The sequence below is a fragment of the Leptinotarsa decemlineata genome, unplaced genomic scaffold (assembly GCF_025532065.1).
Source record: "Leptinotarsa decemlineata unplaced genomic scaffold, Ldec_3_MD MMD2_tig00000035_RagTag_RagTag, whole genome shotgun sequence".
NCBI lineage: Eukaryota > Metazoa > Arthropoda > Insecta > Coleoptera > Chrysomelidae > Leptinotarsa > Leptinotarsa decemlineata.
This window is the reverse complement of record NW_027412540.1, coordinates 12,564,312-12,581,048: the sequence shown is the minus strand read 5'-3', so window position 1 is coordinate 12,581,048 and position 16,737 is coordinate 12,564,312. Positions and strand designations below refer to the sequence as shown.

The 16,737-nt window shown below is 32.9% G+C and overlaps 2 protein-coding genes and 1 non-coding gene across 3 annotated transcripts; 2 read left to right on the top strand and 1 right to left on the bottom strand.

The window, feature by feature from the left end:
* The first annotated feature begins 6,842 nt into the window (after positions 1-6,842).
* On the top strand, positions 6,843-6,934 carry TRNAI-UAU (transfer RNA isoleucine (anticodon UAU)). Its single transcript is given in 2 exon segments — positions 6,843-6,880; positions 6,899-6,934. It is a non-coding gene; the product is annotated as a tRNA-Ile (tRNA).
* A 2,797-nt stretch (positions 6,935-9,731) lies between these two features.
* On the bottom strand, positions 9,732-13,561 carry LOC111503193 (uncharacterized Golgi apparatus membrane protein-like protein CG5021). Its single transcript, XM_074171908.1, is given in 6 exon segments — positions 9,732-10,031; positions 12,736-12,861; positions 12,962-12,975; positions 12,978-13,195; positions 13,252-13,322; positions 13,385-13,561. Coding segments are annotated over 6 exon segments (648 nt in total). The 5' UTR covers positions 13,400-13,561; the 3' UTR covers positions 9,732-9,827.
* Positions 13,562-14,080: 519 nt separating this feature from the next.
* LOC141481015 (uncharacterized) lies at positions 14,081-15,758 on the top strand. Its single transcript, XM_074171906.1, has 2 exons — positions 14,081-14,784; positions 14,850-15,758. Exons 1-2 carry the CDS (start codon positions 14,547-14,549, stop codon positions 15,326-15,328), a joined length of 717 nt encoding a protein of 238 aa, XP_074028007.1. The 5' UTR covers positions 14,081-14,546; the 3' UTR covers positions 15,329-15,758.
* The last annotated feature ends 979 nt before the right edge of the window (positions 15,759-16,737 follow it).

Genomic DNA, 16,737 nt, shown 5'->3' with positions numbered 1-16,737 from the left:
TTATCCAAGAACTCATACCTTGTCGTAGCATTTGTGACCAGAAGCATTCAATTTGTTGGTTGGAAGTACTCTTTCCTTCAATATGACTGTTGAATCCTGCTAAATTCTCATTGTGATAATACCTTGAATAGTTCTGCAACTATGCTATTTTCTGTTCTTTTGTCTGTTCTCAGCAATGTTGGCACAACTTTCAATTGTCCAATTGTTTCTGAGTAATATGACGCTATATTATCCTAGGATTGTTATTAGGCACTTGAAGCTACTCGTAGCCACAATATTTTTCTGGAAAATCCATCTATAGCTCCGTGGATTGCGTAACCAAATGGCTTCAGTTTGTCATAACCATCCATGTGCCATATAAAATTGGTTCCTGGAACTATGTATTTACGTGACCTTGCCTTAACACCTTCCAGATCAGCTATCCTTAGTATTTCCAAAACAGTATTCCTTTTCACTTGGATACCATATACCAGTTTTAACCTCCTCGATAACGATTTGTATCCTAGGCAGGTTCCACTACCATCTTCAATTTCTTCTAACACCCCAAAAAACACATCCTCGTATGGGTGATTCTTTAACATTTTTTCGTTTCAGATTCAATTTTTTCAATATTCTTTGTAACTGCCTAACAGAAATGCATAAATTATGGTGAAAGAACAAAAAAAAAAACACGATTTCAGGCTGAGTGTAACCCTCTGTGAAATATTTCTTGATTAAATTGTAAACCACCGCATTGCTAACAATCATTGATTCAAAATTAATTACTATTCTATTAACATATATAAATGGATAGAAAAAAGTAATAGAAAACCAGCCATTCATTATATTTCAAATTATGCATACCAATGTGACATAATATCTCTGTACGTTGCACAAGTGACGTAATATATCTGTACGTTGCACAAGTGACGTAATATCTCTGTACGTTCCACAAGTGACGTCACATATCTGTACCAGTGTATCAGTAGCATTGTATGTCGTGACCGGGCTTCCGTAGTGAAACGTGATGAATGGATACATGGATAGAAGAACGGACGGTCTGACAGATGGACGAAGCAATGAAAGGACAGATGGATGGATGGATATATACACATATATCCCATCGTCGGTATCATCACTTTGTCGTGGTGAGGAGGCTTGCGTGCTAGAAGTAGTTCTTCCCTTGCCGGAGAGTTTGAGAGGGTAAACTCTATACTAAGACCAGACCAGAATTATTTTATGTATTAGACCCCAAATATCAGTATCGATTCTGATTGAGGATGGTGAGGCAGGCTTCACTGGACCGTCATCCAGCGAGTCATCCAGCCATTGCTGTTCTTCTTTAACTGTAACTCTGGAAAAGGCGAGTTTACGTTCTACTAAAGAAAAAAAGTGAACCAAAATAGAAAACCAGTTCAACAAAACGAAATCTTATGGCGAAAACTTCTCCTAGAACAAGGACTCTCCCACTTCCATATGAACATACATGTAAGAGAGTAGAAATAATTGGGTTATGTTATGAAAACTTTGAAAGATATTAAAATCAGGTGAAACTGCTGGAAAAAGTGAAAAAGGCCGTCTACAAACAATTTTCGGAAAAACCAATGTCGAAAAAAAACTAATATGCAATGTATCAAAAGGTACCGGGATCATCTTGGCTAGTATTGAGAACATAGAATTCGGTGACAAAACTATAAGTAGAACTATACAATCATTGTATGTAAATAGAGATTGATTGCTCCTAATAAAAAAAAGTTGAGGTGGTTGTGTTGTGTCACTTTTTGAGCTTTTCTGCACTGTCAGTGCAGTTATGAAATAGATATACTACTGAATCATTGGCGAGTAGACATTTACTAGCGATGAATCTTACGAACTCCTTTCAGTCTTTGTTAATAATCAGGAACCATGCTCTAGTATAGAATATAACAAATCTCAAAATTTCTGAAATGGAAAATCAGTTAGGGGTAGATATAACAAGAATGATATCATTCTTGCTGGATGACACAAATATACAGCTGATCGTGTAAAAATCGAATGTTATATAGCGCACAATATCTCTTCAAAATCTAAAAGTACAGAAACTAGGAAAACCAAATATACATCTGACATCGGTTGTAACTATCAGGAAAATAGATAAACAAAAAGATGCCCTGCTAGTCCAAATGAAAGAAACATTTTCTGTAGATTTATTTCAAAATGGAAGAAACAACGCAGGACACTCGTGGAGAATTTCTCTGGGACTACGACACTCTAATACTTTCCTAAATTTAAAAAGCTGTTGATTTCACCGTTTTTTAATTGATATTTTCAGTAATCTTCCGTTGAATAGTCACAAGCAAAGAGAATTCTTTTTTTTTAAAGTCATTACTTATTTCTTATCACTTGTTTAAATCTGTTTAAATCTGTTTTTCCGTTAATCAGCTGTCGCCCCCATACGAACGACAACTCTCAGGAGTTGAGAAACTTGTGCGAGCTAAGGACCAACGAGGTCTTACCTTTTAACGTGTGATTCCTAACACGGTTGCAGAATCATCCCAGCTTCAACCAGATAAATTCTCTCTAGAAAAATATCTGGTCGTGGCAGGAATTAAACCCACGGTCTTCCGATCGTGAGTCGGGCGCACTACCACCGCGGCCAATTACATAACTTGTACTGCATTACTTTGGACCATTTGATTACATGCAACAAACTTCTCTTATTACTAATCTGATTGAGTTAATGTCTGCCGCCTGAATACGTGCATCGCAATCTTATATATTATGTACTGTTGCCGCCGTGATATAATTAATATCGCTTACGTGTATTAAAACAGTTTGAGGTATTTAAGGTGCCACCTAGAGTAAAACATATCCTGAAAGACAAAGGAAGGGTGATTATCGAATAACCGAAGACTGGCAAATTGCTCTAAATAGCAGAACCGTAGTATACAAGAAACCTATTTTTTACATTAATTATCTGATATACGTGTTATCTCTCATTAATTATTAGTCTCATTAAACCAAAGATGAATAGATTTTATGCATCTTCAATATTACCATGGGTACTATAACTATTGAACCGGCCGTCCCGTGTGTCCTACTTGATACTTTGCAGGTTATATTAGAGAGAGACCGAGAATGGTGATATGAGGAACAGACTCAGGTTTGTTCTGGTTCTAACATCTCAAAACGTTTGAAAACTGCGCAAGACATGGTGCGTACAAACAAAACAGTCCGAAATAGTCTCGGACACTTGTTTAAACCAGAACGCTTTTGAGGAGACCATTGTGCCACCTATCGTATATATAACGAGATGAAGACGAGAAAATACTATAAATCATGTCCATTTTGTTATGTAGCGTATCCCTATAGTCAGCTCAAATGTTATCTACCCTCATTCATCAATTTTTCAAATCAAATAAATAAAAAAACATCCTAGCAAATAGCCCAAACAAATTTCCACCGGAATGCGCCTAAGCAACGGGAACAGTTTTCGTTCAGCCTCGAGAGCAAAAACGATTCGGGATGGTTCAAAACAGTTTAGGATCATTTCGCAGTCAAAACCAGAACAGAGGATTCATCAGTCTGAAATTATCCTCAATAAACCAGAACGCTCTATATCAACTGCGCATGATCCTGACGTCCTAGAACCTGAATTTCGCAGAACCAAAACAATCCTACTATAGGTTTGTTTTGGTTCACAATTCCGTACAGTTCGATCATGCGCACTTATTAAAATGTGTTTTGGTTTATTCAGAACCGTTCTAGTATCGTTCACAAAGTGTTTTGGTTTTCTCCGAACCGATTCGGAACTATGTCAGAACGGTAATTATTAGTTCGTACATTTGAATAGAACTTCGAATTTGCTCTTGCGCACAAATAAAATTTTTCATTTGCTTTGGATTTTGGTAGTAACGTTTTCTTAATCTCATTTTTATCCGTATTTTAGTTGGTTTAGTTGGTGTTTCATTTGCTATTTTATCTACAATACTGTTCGTCTCCGGTAAAACAAAGGAACCCGGAGAGTTCACTGCGACCTGTAAATAAGACAAAATTATATATCAACATTATTCTTATACCATAACAGATAGTCGTGATATGTATGTAGCAATAATAATAATAATCATTATTATTATCACACATGTTTTTGTCAAACTCATTAGTATAAGATTACAAAGAGAGGACAATATATTTTCAATTTGATTTTGGATAACCGGAGATAACGTCTTAGTTAATTCCTTTTACTCTCATTTTTTCAAAAACATCAACACACTTTAATCATATACAGTGTGACCCATTTAAAATGGAACCACCCCTGTAGAATGTGCATTTTTCAATCAATCTCAATTTTTTTTTATTGAAATATTAAGCATGAAAAACTGTATCTTGACACTAACTTTCACAATTTTAGTTTCATTTCCAAGGCACTCTATGTTTTTTTTTGTTTGTCAAAAACGGCAAAAGTTTATTAGGCAATTTTTGTTTTCAAATTTGACTACACCACTTGATTCGTAGTCGTTATAAATCAAAACTGTCAAATTTTCATTAAAAAATATTTGTTAACAACGAAGTTACAACAACTTCAATTTTGGAAACAAAGTATTTGTTTGTAATTTTTATTCAGATTATAGACATATTTGAGATCTGACAACACTGTCATCACCAAGTAGAACACCAGTGAATTTGTACAGTGAAAATCCGAAGTCAACAGCTCAATGCGTTCTACAGTTATAACTCCTGAAAATATGGTAATGTGAGAGATTTGTGGTGCAAGCGTTTTGTAATAAAAATCTGACTACGCCACTGGATTTGTGGATAATATTCCCTTAAAATCATTCATTTGAGTGTAGGTTACGAGAAGTGAAAATTAAAATAAAAATTGAATAACAGAAAATTAAAAGTTCATTTTCAAGTTACGCAGTAGTAGACCAAGTTCAGAATCTCATGTCATGGGATCTCCCAATTGCGCTTTTACCAAATCTTGATAGAATCTTGAAGTATTAATGGTCATACTTGTAAGCTTTTTGGAAGTTTCCCAATAATAAATAATAGTACTTTTGTAACAGCACACCTGGAAAATCACATTTTATGAGATTCTGAACTTACTCTACCTTCTTCTATAGCTGATGAAAACAAAATGTATACAAACAAGTTTCAAAGTATTTATTCAACAATTAATTGCCATTAAGAAAAAACTGATACTAAAATAAACATTGATTTAAAACTAAACATTCAAATTTTTGTGGCTTCTACCAAACCTCCATTAAGTTCAATACATTTATCGTATCTCTTCCGAATATTGTTTACACTATTTCTTATTTGTTGAACTGTAATTTCGGCACAAGCTTGTCGTATCCTTTGCATGAGTTCAGCTCGATTCGTTGGTCTTGTTCTGTATACTTTTTGTGTCAGAATACCCCACAGAAAAAAGTCTAATATTGTTAGATCAGGCGATCTAGGTGGCCATTCAATTAAGTCACTACCTCGTCCTATCCAATGATTTGGAAACTGGTTATTTAGCCACTCTTTAACAATCCTCGAATTGTGCACGGAACAGCCGTCGAGCTGAAAATATAAATTTACTTGTTCCGCAAGAGGCATTTCATCTATTTCGTCCGATAATTGGTTATTTAGAAATTCCAAAAAATTTTGCCCGTTTATGTTTCCATCAAAAAATATGGACCTATTATTCTATTTTGTACTATACCACACCAAACGTTAACTTTTTCGGAATATTAGCTTTTACAATTTATGATCCAGTGCGGATTTTCCGTAGCCCAATACCGAGCATTTTGCGATGAAACTACCCCATTGGTGCTGAAAGAAACTTCATCACTAAACATTATGCAGTTTAAAAAATTTCTTGTATTCAGGTACTCGCCTTGTGCCCACAAACAAAATTCCATACGTTTCACTTCATCACCTGCCTTTAAAGAGTGAAGAAATTTAGGTTTAAATGCTCTCATTTTGTTTTGTTTAAGACATCGTCGAATAGTCTCTCTCGGTAAGTTTAAATCCAAACTGGCGACTCGTAAACTTCTGTTTGGGTGGTTTGGATAACCGGAGATAACGTCTTAGTTAATTCCTTTTACTCTCATTTTTTCAAAAACATCATCACACTTTAATCATATATTTGCTTAGCTTTTTGACTCTTGTCTTTAAACTTAACTCAAAAGTCCAATGATCATTATACCAGAGTAGAGGTACCTAACCACAAATCTTTGTTTATACACTTGTCAGAATCATTTTTTTATATGTTTTGGTTTTTTACTTGTTGGGACCGTTCCGGAACTGTTCTGTGACTGTAATGTTCTGCGCATTGATTCGGCGTCGATACGGGACGGTTCGATAACAGTTCGAAACACAGAACCAAAACAAACCTTATTATTCCATCTTTCACAATATTTCTCTTCATCGTATTTATTAGGGAGCCACTCAATTGACTTTTTTTTGTATTATACATGTTGTGGTTTTGTAAACTGTCTAGTGGAAATTTCACAATAAAATGATACTTGAATAATCTTTTCTTTGACTTTGTATTCCGCCGTAGGCCCTTCATTATCTAAAAGGGGGAATCGTTGCATTCAGCTGTTTACCGTTTGAGATCACCATTTATCAAACACTCTCATGTTAAGAAATGTTTCCCCGACATATATTTGAATGTTCTGTTAGATGTCGACTTCCTAGTTCTTCTGAATAAATCACAGCCAAAATTTTGAATACTAAAGAACTGAAATTTGTGCACACTCAATTTTGCGCTAACGAATTATAGGTACCTATAATTTTAAGAAGTATCACCGAAAGGAAATGCTCTGTTAATGTTATTTTACACAGGGTCAAAACATTTTTCTATCTATAGTAGTATTCGGAAATATTAATACAACGCTCTAGTGGCGCAATTGGTTAGCGCACGGTACTTATAGGACAGTAGTCGTGAGCAATGCCGGGGTTGTGAGTTCGAGCCTCACCTAGAGCATTTTTTTATATTTAGAAGAAATATTTTTGGAAGGGTTTAATGTTTTAGGACAAAACTTGTTTGTCATTTTAGTTTATGAAACATTGTTTTGCCATTGCATATCAATATATGAATGTTTATAATATTTGATGCTTGTATTATTATAAAAGGGGTGATTTCGTGCAGTAAATAAACAAAATATCTATTTAATGGTTTTAGATAGAACAGGGAAGCGTTGATAAAATTGAAGATTAATTCAATAAAAATTACATAGGTATCAGGATTATTTAAAATAAACTCATTAGGTCTTTCCCACTTTGACTTCAAATTATATTGATTGAAGGTTTCCTTTAAACAATGAATGTTTTGGGACCATTGCCATAATTTGCATAAACATTTCTTCATTTGATTTCTTTTAAGCAAGGAGCTTTAAGTCAGTTGTTTTTTGATGACATCGTGATATTATTTGACCATAATATCACGATGACGGTCGTTAAAAAAGTTAGATCTGAGAAATATGATTTTACCACTAAAATGAAGTACTACTTTCATTAATTTTTATGTGACGAAGATTGATGATAATTCATTTAACAATTTATGGTGAAATTTTCTGTCTTTTCACCTAATTGTACAGTTACTTTTACGCCTTTATTGACTTCTTCATTAGAATCAGTACTCTAATCCTCTTTAGTTTCTGATTATTACAAGATATCACATCTAAAACACTGACAGTTTCCTCATAGTATTTGTTATTGTAATCAAAAACTTAATTTCAGCCCAATCAAATGTATCGTCATTCGAATACCACCAATATTTTTGCAATATACTTCTAATGGGACTGTTTTCATTTATTTTTTTAGTAATTGTTATGAGAATACCTTCTCCTTTTATATACAATTATTAGTTGTTCTTTACCTTTACCCCGCCTGTGTATTAATTCAACTTTGATTTTCTTGAAAAAGTCATGTTGCATCTCTACATATGGCTTTTGAATCACCTGAGTGACAACTGAAACACCTTTTCATCATTATTATAATCACTCGTTCTTAGAAGCTTTCAAATTGAGTATTATTAATTTCACTTTTTTGCCACATTTAGGTGGGACAGTAGCCTGGAGGGTTGACGTAGGTGATTAGCTCCACTCACTCAATCGACCACTGTGTGAACCGGTGGTTCGAACCGCAAGGCCGGACGATCGATTTTCACTTCCTATCGTTCAACTCGTGTTAGGAATCACACGTTAAAAGATAAGACCTCAGCTCGCACAAGTTTCGACTTTTGAGAGTTGTCATTGGTAGGGGGGACGACAGGTTAGTGGAAGAACAGATTTAACATTATGTCAGTTGAGTTCCCCAAAATCATCAAACAAATATTTGATATGAGAAAAGTAGAAGCGACAGACAGCGCCTCAAGAAGATTCAGAGTTCTTTGATAATCACTGCAAAGTGGTATAGTGGTGGATTAAATAAGTGAAATATTGTGACAATTTGTGCTAAGTAGAATATTTTACTTGAGAAGTAAATTGAAACTATATTATGAATAACTATATTGAATGTTACTTATTTATGAACCCACAAAAAAACCCAGCAGTACTATTCCAGACCATCTTAATAGAATAGATATTCAGTGTCAGTTGATATTACACAATACTTATGAGAAATTCATATAGACCATCGACTCCCAAGATCCAAGCATTTCATTGTTAAAATGAAATTTTTTATTTTTATTTTGAATGATTCTCAATAATGAGCCTTTTTCCTGAAGTACGAAAAATCACTCACTAGCAGCGCTAGAAGTTCGGTAGGGATAAACACTGCCTTACTTCCTTATCACAGTATACTTATATAAGTAAACTGTGGCCTAATCCTCATATAAACATATGGTAAAGTACAATTAAAAAATAATGTTTTTAAGAGAATATGTTCCTGGAGCAAAACTAAAATTTGGAACAGTAAAGGATAACAATGTTGTAACATTAAAACGTTGGCTTGCATGCCGTAATTTAAAAGTGACTGGAAAAAGTGAATTGATAGACAGGTTAGTTTACAGACTCTAGTAAAAGAGTAGCGGCAGATTCAAACTGTAATAAAAGAAATTTAAAATAATAATGAATTTCAGATTTATTTCCGAGTGAAATATGAATCAAATATAGATGGTAATGAAATAAATTTAATTAAATATAATAAATGAATATAATTTAATAAACGATTAAGGTTATAACTCATTCTAATCAATGGTAATTAACTACGAAAAATTTGCTATTCATTTCATGTTTAGAGCATACATATACATTTGTATTTATTTTTTGCACTGTTAAATCCACTCTACTCGAAGCATGTATCCATTTCTTACATCAAACCTCATTAGTATGAAATTTTATAAATTGGTATAAAAAACACGTTTTCTTCCGGATATCGATTATCCGATGTACAACTCGCAAAAAAGGCAATGCTTTGTTGGCATTATACTAGCACAAAATAATTTTTTATATCAGATTTAAATTTTTGAATAATAAATTAATATTAAGTAAATAACACTGTTTTACATGTGAATAGTTTGTTTTGTTCCTACTACTTGTGCTGCCTCTCGTGACACGTTTCTCAGGAAAAAGGCTCATTGATTGTTATATGTTTCTAAGCATCAATATTTCAGATTATTCAAATTATTCCTTAATAACACTTCATGCTTCACAATATTTAATTACCAAATTTGAAATCAATCTGCATGTAACATATATCAATCAAATAAGAATAATTTAAACTGATGAAATGAGATATAAAAACAAGCCTTCTTTCCTCCTCAAAAATAAAAAAAAGTGTAGTCATTAACATATATTTAAAAATTATCAGAACTTATAATACCTACTACATATACACATCATATAAATAAGAGTAGTTTCTTGACCCTATTTGTTTTAAACAGTATTGGTTGGCTGGCTCAAAGGATTTGCTTGTGAAGTTTGATTTTGACGAGTAACAATGGAAACAGCATTCTGGATAACTTGTTTTCGAAAAAAATCTGAAGTTATAGTACCTATGCTCTCTTTATTACCCACTTTACACTTGATGTATCCATAAAGATTTGATCCGTTCAAAACCAGTGCAATGGTGACCAGAAGCTAAAAAAATAGAATTCAAATAAAATTGACAATCGAAAGTAATATATTTTGTAGCTTGAATTTATTTATTCACACAATGAGTCTATATAACAAACAAATATATATTAAGATAGACTTGTCCTTTCTCTTATTGAAAATATGATTCCGAAAATTATAGAATTGGTAAAATTCCAAACAAATGCAATTTGGCCAATAAGTAAATTTTTTTGCATTGCTTTTTTTGCGGGAGGTAAAATATAGTTTCCAGATTCTGCCAAATGTTAGAGGCTAATATAAAAAAATAGATATCATATTCAGATTACACAACCCCAACAAAATATATTTTGAAAATCAATTGTGGAAGTAAGAGTGTGTTTTAACTTAAACTGTGGAAAAAATTGGAGACGAAGAATGATCGGAAAGGCCAGTTTCTGTAACCACTCACATTAATATCAATATAAAACATTTTGGGGATTGATGCACCTGAGGCAATAAGTGTTCATTTATTTCATTTATTTTTCAGACTGCATTTTTTTGAATTCATGGACATTCTCAGTCTTTATTGACAAATTCAAAAATGGAAATGAAATTTCCTTCAAAATTAACTCAAGTTCCTTATGTTAATTCAACAATAAGTGTCAATTATGTCTACGATTTCTTATGGATGTTTATGGCAGATCGACTAAGAATATTATTTTTCCTTAATATCTGAGAAATGTTTTATGAAAAAAGTCTTGCCATCACAATGCTTGCGAATTTCCTATTAAAAAACAAAATTGAAAGCTTCAAAATAATAACTTTTTATAAATGAAAGTTTAAGTTTGCCACATCTAAAACAGCCAAACTGCGAAAAGCAAGTTTTAAACTTACTGAAGTATGTTTACATCAATAAATATGTGCCTCGCCAATGGAGTATACACAAATGATGCAATGATGCATGTAATTTATTATGATACTCTACTGTAATGAAAAAAATCCAAAACAATAATTAAATAACTAAATAAATGATAATAATGTAATAAAGGTGGAATTGAAATGAAGTTGTGGAAAATACATCTATATATAATAGGACAAGTTGACACTGCACACGTGACTAATTGCAAATGTCAAATCAAAAAACCAATTGCTTATGTTGATTTCACTAAATTTTGCTTTCAACAGTTGATAAAACGGCTATAACTGCTGACTGGTAGTGTTTATCTAGAACCTGGCTGAATCCAGTCGCCGAATAAAATTAAAATGGTTCAAAATCTCTTTAATGCCGCATTTGGTGCAGTGCTTTCCTCTTTCTCAGCTTGTATGTAACCAATGTTGTAGAAATCGATTCTTGCACCATCTATCAAAATTTGTACAAAGTAGGGTTAATTAATTTTTTCAATCACATCGAGATTTTGATAAAAAGGGGGATAAGTAAAAACACTAGGGTTTCTATGCATCTTGCATCTCATTTCAGTTTTGAGTTATTAGGTACTGAATATAATTGAAGCTATGAAGCGCTATTCATTCATAATTATTGAACAGCTCTATCTTTCATATTAGATAAAATATGTGTTAGGAATCACACGTTAAAAAGTAAGACCTCGTTAATCCTTAGCTCACAGAAGTTTCGACTTCTGAGGTTTGTCGTTCGTAGGGGTGCGGCAGCTGGTTAACGAAAATATATATATATATATATATATATATAGATAGTGAAAATATTCTATTGTCTTTTCACAAATTCTTTTCATCTCATTATTATTGTGTAATGACTCAAATATTGAAAAAGTCACCAATAGAACACTATATAATTGCATGAAGTGTTTTGTATATAAAAAGAAGAGTGCGGACAGTTTCTGCATCTTCATTTGGCTTACTGTTGCCAGAATGTATTCGAAAGCACTAATTCGAAGACAATATACCAAATTCATGATGACTTGATAATTAAGAAAATAAAATATTCATTATATACAATACTTTGTCATATTTGTAAAATGAATAAAAAAAATTGTCCCCACATTTTCTTCAAAAGAGAATATAAAAGAATGTATTACTCGTAAAAGATAATAGTTTTCGACAAATAAGATTTACTTACAATGAATAAAAAACTATTACTGAGTTATGAAGATAAACTGTAACGCCTCTATAAAACATACCTAAATTGAGAAAAACAAAAAAAACACACACTTAGCAGTCTGCAAGGGAGTCTTTATATGTTATTATGAAATCACTTTTATTATATATGTTTTTATATTTTTTTGTAAAAAGAGAAAATAGTTATTCTCTTGATTTCATTGGGGAGTAAATTACAGTAAGGAATTTACTTAGTTTTAACATATATCATATTTGATATGATTGAATATCCTCAGAACCAGTTTATGAACGTCACCTAGTTATGGCAGATGACGCAGGCGACTTGAGATGTCCACAACTTCTGAGACACTATTTTGATATATGTTCTGTTTTTCTTGAATAATCTTGCAATGTACACATTTCTGTTTCAAGAAGTCAGTGAATATGTATCTTTGTGATGATAAATAAAAGGGTTTTATTGGCATTTGTGATAAAACAGCTTGATATGCAAGTAGTCCATTGGGGACAGTTCTTCGGTGCCCTTTGAGTTATCATTTTTCATTGATATAAACTCATATATATATATATATGTCAGACTATGTAATTGATTTGTGTTCAAATTAAAGTAGAATACTGGATTTTGTACTGATATCAACAGTCGAGGTAAATCACTCACCATCCATCTGGGTTTCAACCCAAGTAAAGCAACTATAAAGAACACACTCCATAATAAAGGTGTTAAAACTAGAGCGGTCCAGAATATTTGAGCCTCTCTTTCATTCACTCGATTCTGCGATTGGCCCTAAAAAGGGTTACATATAGATATGAATTCTCAAAAAAAATTATAACTTTCAGTGTACTAAACAATTAAAATTAGAATCACAAAACAAGCAAATGAAAACCTTTCGAGATTCAAAACCCAGTGTGATTTTCCTTCATCATCCACGTAATTCCACCATCTCAGGCCAACCATTAACCTTCCAGTAATATTCTTTACTGTCCAAAAATCCATTGAAAGTAACAAAATCACAATGATGAAACTTGTTATGAAACTATTGCTAAACCACCCACAAAACATGTATGCCACAACAGCAGCTCCTCTGAATACTAAGTGAAAAAAGGTCACATAAGGATGCCTAACCAAAAAAATGTATGTAAATACATTGAATAGAGTAATTAAAACGATATTTACACTAATGAATTTTTATTTCTCGTTTCATCCTCTTCACCAAAAGCAATCGTATCATCATCTAGAAGAGGCATCTGAAAAATTATATTAAGTATTCAATTTTGACGCATTGGTTATAGTTCATGTGCCGCCTTACTGTTGCAGATGACATCTCAAGGATTTTCTAATCTCAAGCAATTCTAAGTCGGAAATAATTATTCTCACTAAACTCCTCCAATTCCTAAATATCCCAATTCACTTTACCATCTTTCCTATGTCTACTAATGATAAATAGATAAATTATCTTTGTTTTTTTTAGTATGTCAAAAAGTCTTCTTCTTCTTATTTTCACTTCTTGGCTATGCTCTCCTAGAATATGACGCATTGGTTATAGTTCATGTGCCGCCTTACTGTTGCAGATGACATCTCAAGGATTTTCTAATCTCAAGCAATTCTAAGTCGGAAATAATTATTCTCACTAAACTCCTCCAATTCCTAAATATCCCAATTCACTTTACCATCTTTCCTATGTCTACTAATGATAAATAGATAAATTATCTTTGTTTTTTTTAGTATGTCAAAAAGTCTTCTTCTTCTTATTTTCACTTCTTGGCTATGCTCTCCTAGAATATGCTAGTTCTTAAGCTGGGGCATATCGTTATTGCCAACCACAACCATACAATCAAAGATCACTATGATGTAAAAAAAGCTTTATACATTTCGGTATGGTCCAGGATACGCGCAGCTTGTGAGAGTTCTCAAGCCTGTTCCTAGAATTGACTAACTGTTTATGTCTGAAACTATAGCCCAAAAACAATGCATTCGGTATCTATCATCAGACAGCCCAATTTGACTCGTCCTAAATTTGGCGGAATTTCTCATTTTTCACAATGGATTCAATATATCCAAGAAGTAATACCGGTGTTTCTTCAGTACCATAAAAGTGCCGTAGGTGATAATAACGAGTTTTGTCAATGGATATAAGCTGAGACCTTATATGCTGAACATTCTGACAGTATGTACCTCAAGGTCTCAGGGACCGCGCGGCAGGCCCTGCACCTGAACCTTTATACTCATCATGCGACTGCGGTAGACTTAGGTAGGCCATGATGAACCCCTCAGTGCCACCCACTCGAACCGAGGAAAGCGAAGGACATTAGCTCTTGAAGTGAATATTTCCTTTATATATTATATATTTGAATGAAGAAAATCAAAAATATAACATGGTGGCAGCGGTAAAAGACCAAGAAGTGTGATTCGTAAATAAAATAGAATAAAGTTAGAACCTAAGTTGAATAAATTATTTGAGTAAAGTCAAAATGACAGAAGGTTTCAATAAGCCTCCATTATTGAAATTGAAAGGAAATGCCGGCACCGAATGGCCAAAATGGAAAAGTTGTTTTGAAATGTATATGAGTGCAGCTGGATTGGATGGCGCAACAGATAAAAGGAAGATCAATATACTTCTGAATTTGATTGGAGAAGATGCTATAGAAGTGAAACAGACATTTGAATATGAGAAAAAGGAAGACGAAACTAACTTTGATGTGATCTTGGGTAAATTTGAACAATATTGTGTACCCAAGAAGAACCTGACGATTGAAAGATTCAATTTTTTGCAGTTCAGCAACATAACGGTGAACCGTTTGAATCTTTCTTGTTGAAATTTAAAATGCGAGCTGCAACTTGCGAATTTTGCAGTTTGAGAGACAGTTTAATAAGAGATAGGATTGTTAGCGAAATTTTCGACAAAAAGACGCAAAAGGCTTTATTGAAGACAAATGACATTTCATTATCAGAAGCAATAGACTTTTGTGTAATACAGGAGCTTAGTGAGGAACAGGCAAGGGTTTTGCAGAATCCGCCAAAGGTAGAACAAATCCGGTCAACCACAAAAACTAAATCAATGGCTGTCAATTCATCGAATGGTTGTCATACTGTGCATGAATATAAGTACAAAACAAATCATTGTTCAAAATGTAACAGGTATCATAGTTTTAGAAGTTGTCCTGCATTTGGAAAATTTTGTAATTATTGTGAAGGTAAAAATCACTTTGAGAATTGTTGTTTTTTGAAAATTTCTCACAGACTGATAATTTAAAATAAAATTAAGAAATTGGAATCGAGGATTCCAATGATAAATTTTTCATTCCTGAGATTGTAATTATTGGAATAACCAAAGCCTGGTATTCAAATGTTCAAATTGGAAAACATAATATCAATTTCAAACTAGATTCGGGAAGTAAGGTGAATTTATTACCACGAAGTGTGTTAGAACCGTTGAAACAAGATGATTTGAAGCTTAATGTACAGTCAACAAATGCGATTTTAGTTAGTCATGGTAATTTCAAAACTAAGGCTCTGGGTAAAATATCATTAATATGCAATAATAAACACAATTTGGATTTCTTGATAACAAATGTAGAATCTCAACCTATTTTAGGATTGGAAGGCTGTACTAAACTGAATATTCTTAAACGAGTGGATAATGTAACTGAAAACTGTGAAATTGATAAATTGATAGAAAATAATTATACGTCTATTTTTACAAGTCTGGGAAAAATAGAAGGTGAATATCATATTGAATTAGATACAAATGTGACTCCGGTAGTTCATGCTTGTAGAAAAGTACCATTCACTTTAAGGTCCAAACTGAAAGAAGTATTAAATGAACTTGAAAATATAGGTGTTGTGTCGAAGATTGATTACGCAACATTCTGGGTTAATAGTTTGGTAATAGTAGAAAAAAAGAATGGATCTCTTAGATTATGCCTTGATCCAAAAGATCTCAATAAAGCTATAAAAAGGAAACATTATATAATACCTACTCAGGAAGATATAATTGCAACTATAATCGTAAAAAATATTTTTCTGTTTTTGATATTAGTTCAGGATTTCGGCAAATAGCATTAGACAAACCTAGCTCTGATTTATGTGTGTTCAATACTCCATTCGGGAGGTACAAATTTTTGAGAATGCCTTTTGGTATCAAATCTGCTCCAGAGGTATTTCAAAAAAGATTAGACAAATATTTGGGGAAATCAGGAAGTACTGAACATTTTTGATGACTTAATAATATTTGGGGAAACAGAAGCTGAACATGATCGAATTACTCATGAGGTTTTTGAAACGGCCAGTCATCACAATATTACTTTCAATAAAGAAAAGTTTCAATATTATGTCAGTAAAATTCATGGGGAATATTATTAGCAAAAACGGTTTCAAAGTAGATCCAGATAAAGTGAGAGCCATAACTGAAATGGAATCGCCTAAAAATAAAAAAGATTTGAGAAGGTTTCTAGGAACTGTAAGTTACCTATCAAAATTCATTCCACATTATTCCGAAATCAATGCACCCTTCGAAATTTACTGAAATGTGATGTTGAATGGTGTTGGTTACGTATAAACGGTAATACATTTGAAAATCTTAGAAATATACTCTGTAATGCCCCAGTATTGAGATATTATGATATAAATTTGCCTGTTGTAATTCAATGTCATGCAAGTAAA

What these genes read in the sequence shown, in the direction of transcription:
- LOC141481015 (XM_074171906.1), top strand. Translation starts at nt 14,547, where the DNA reads ATGACAGAAGGTTTCAATAAGCCTCCATTATTGAAATTGAAAGGAAAT. An exon ending in TAACTTTGATGTGATCTTGG is followed by an intron (nt 14,785 to 14,849) that starts GTAAATTTGAAC and finishes AATTTTTTGCAG; the next exon opens with TTCAGCAACATAACGGTGAA.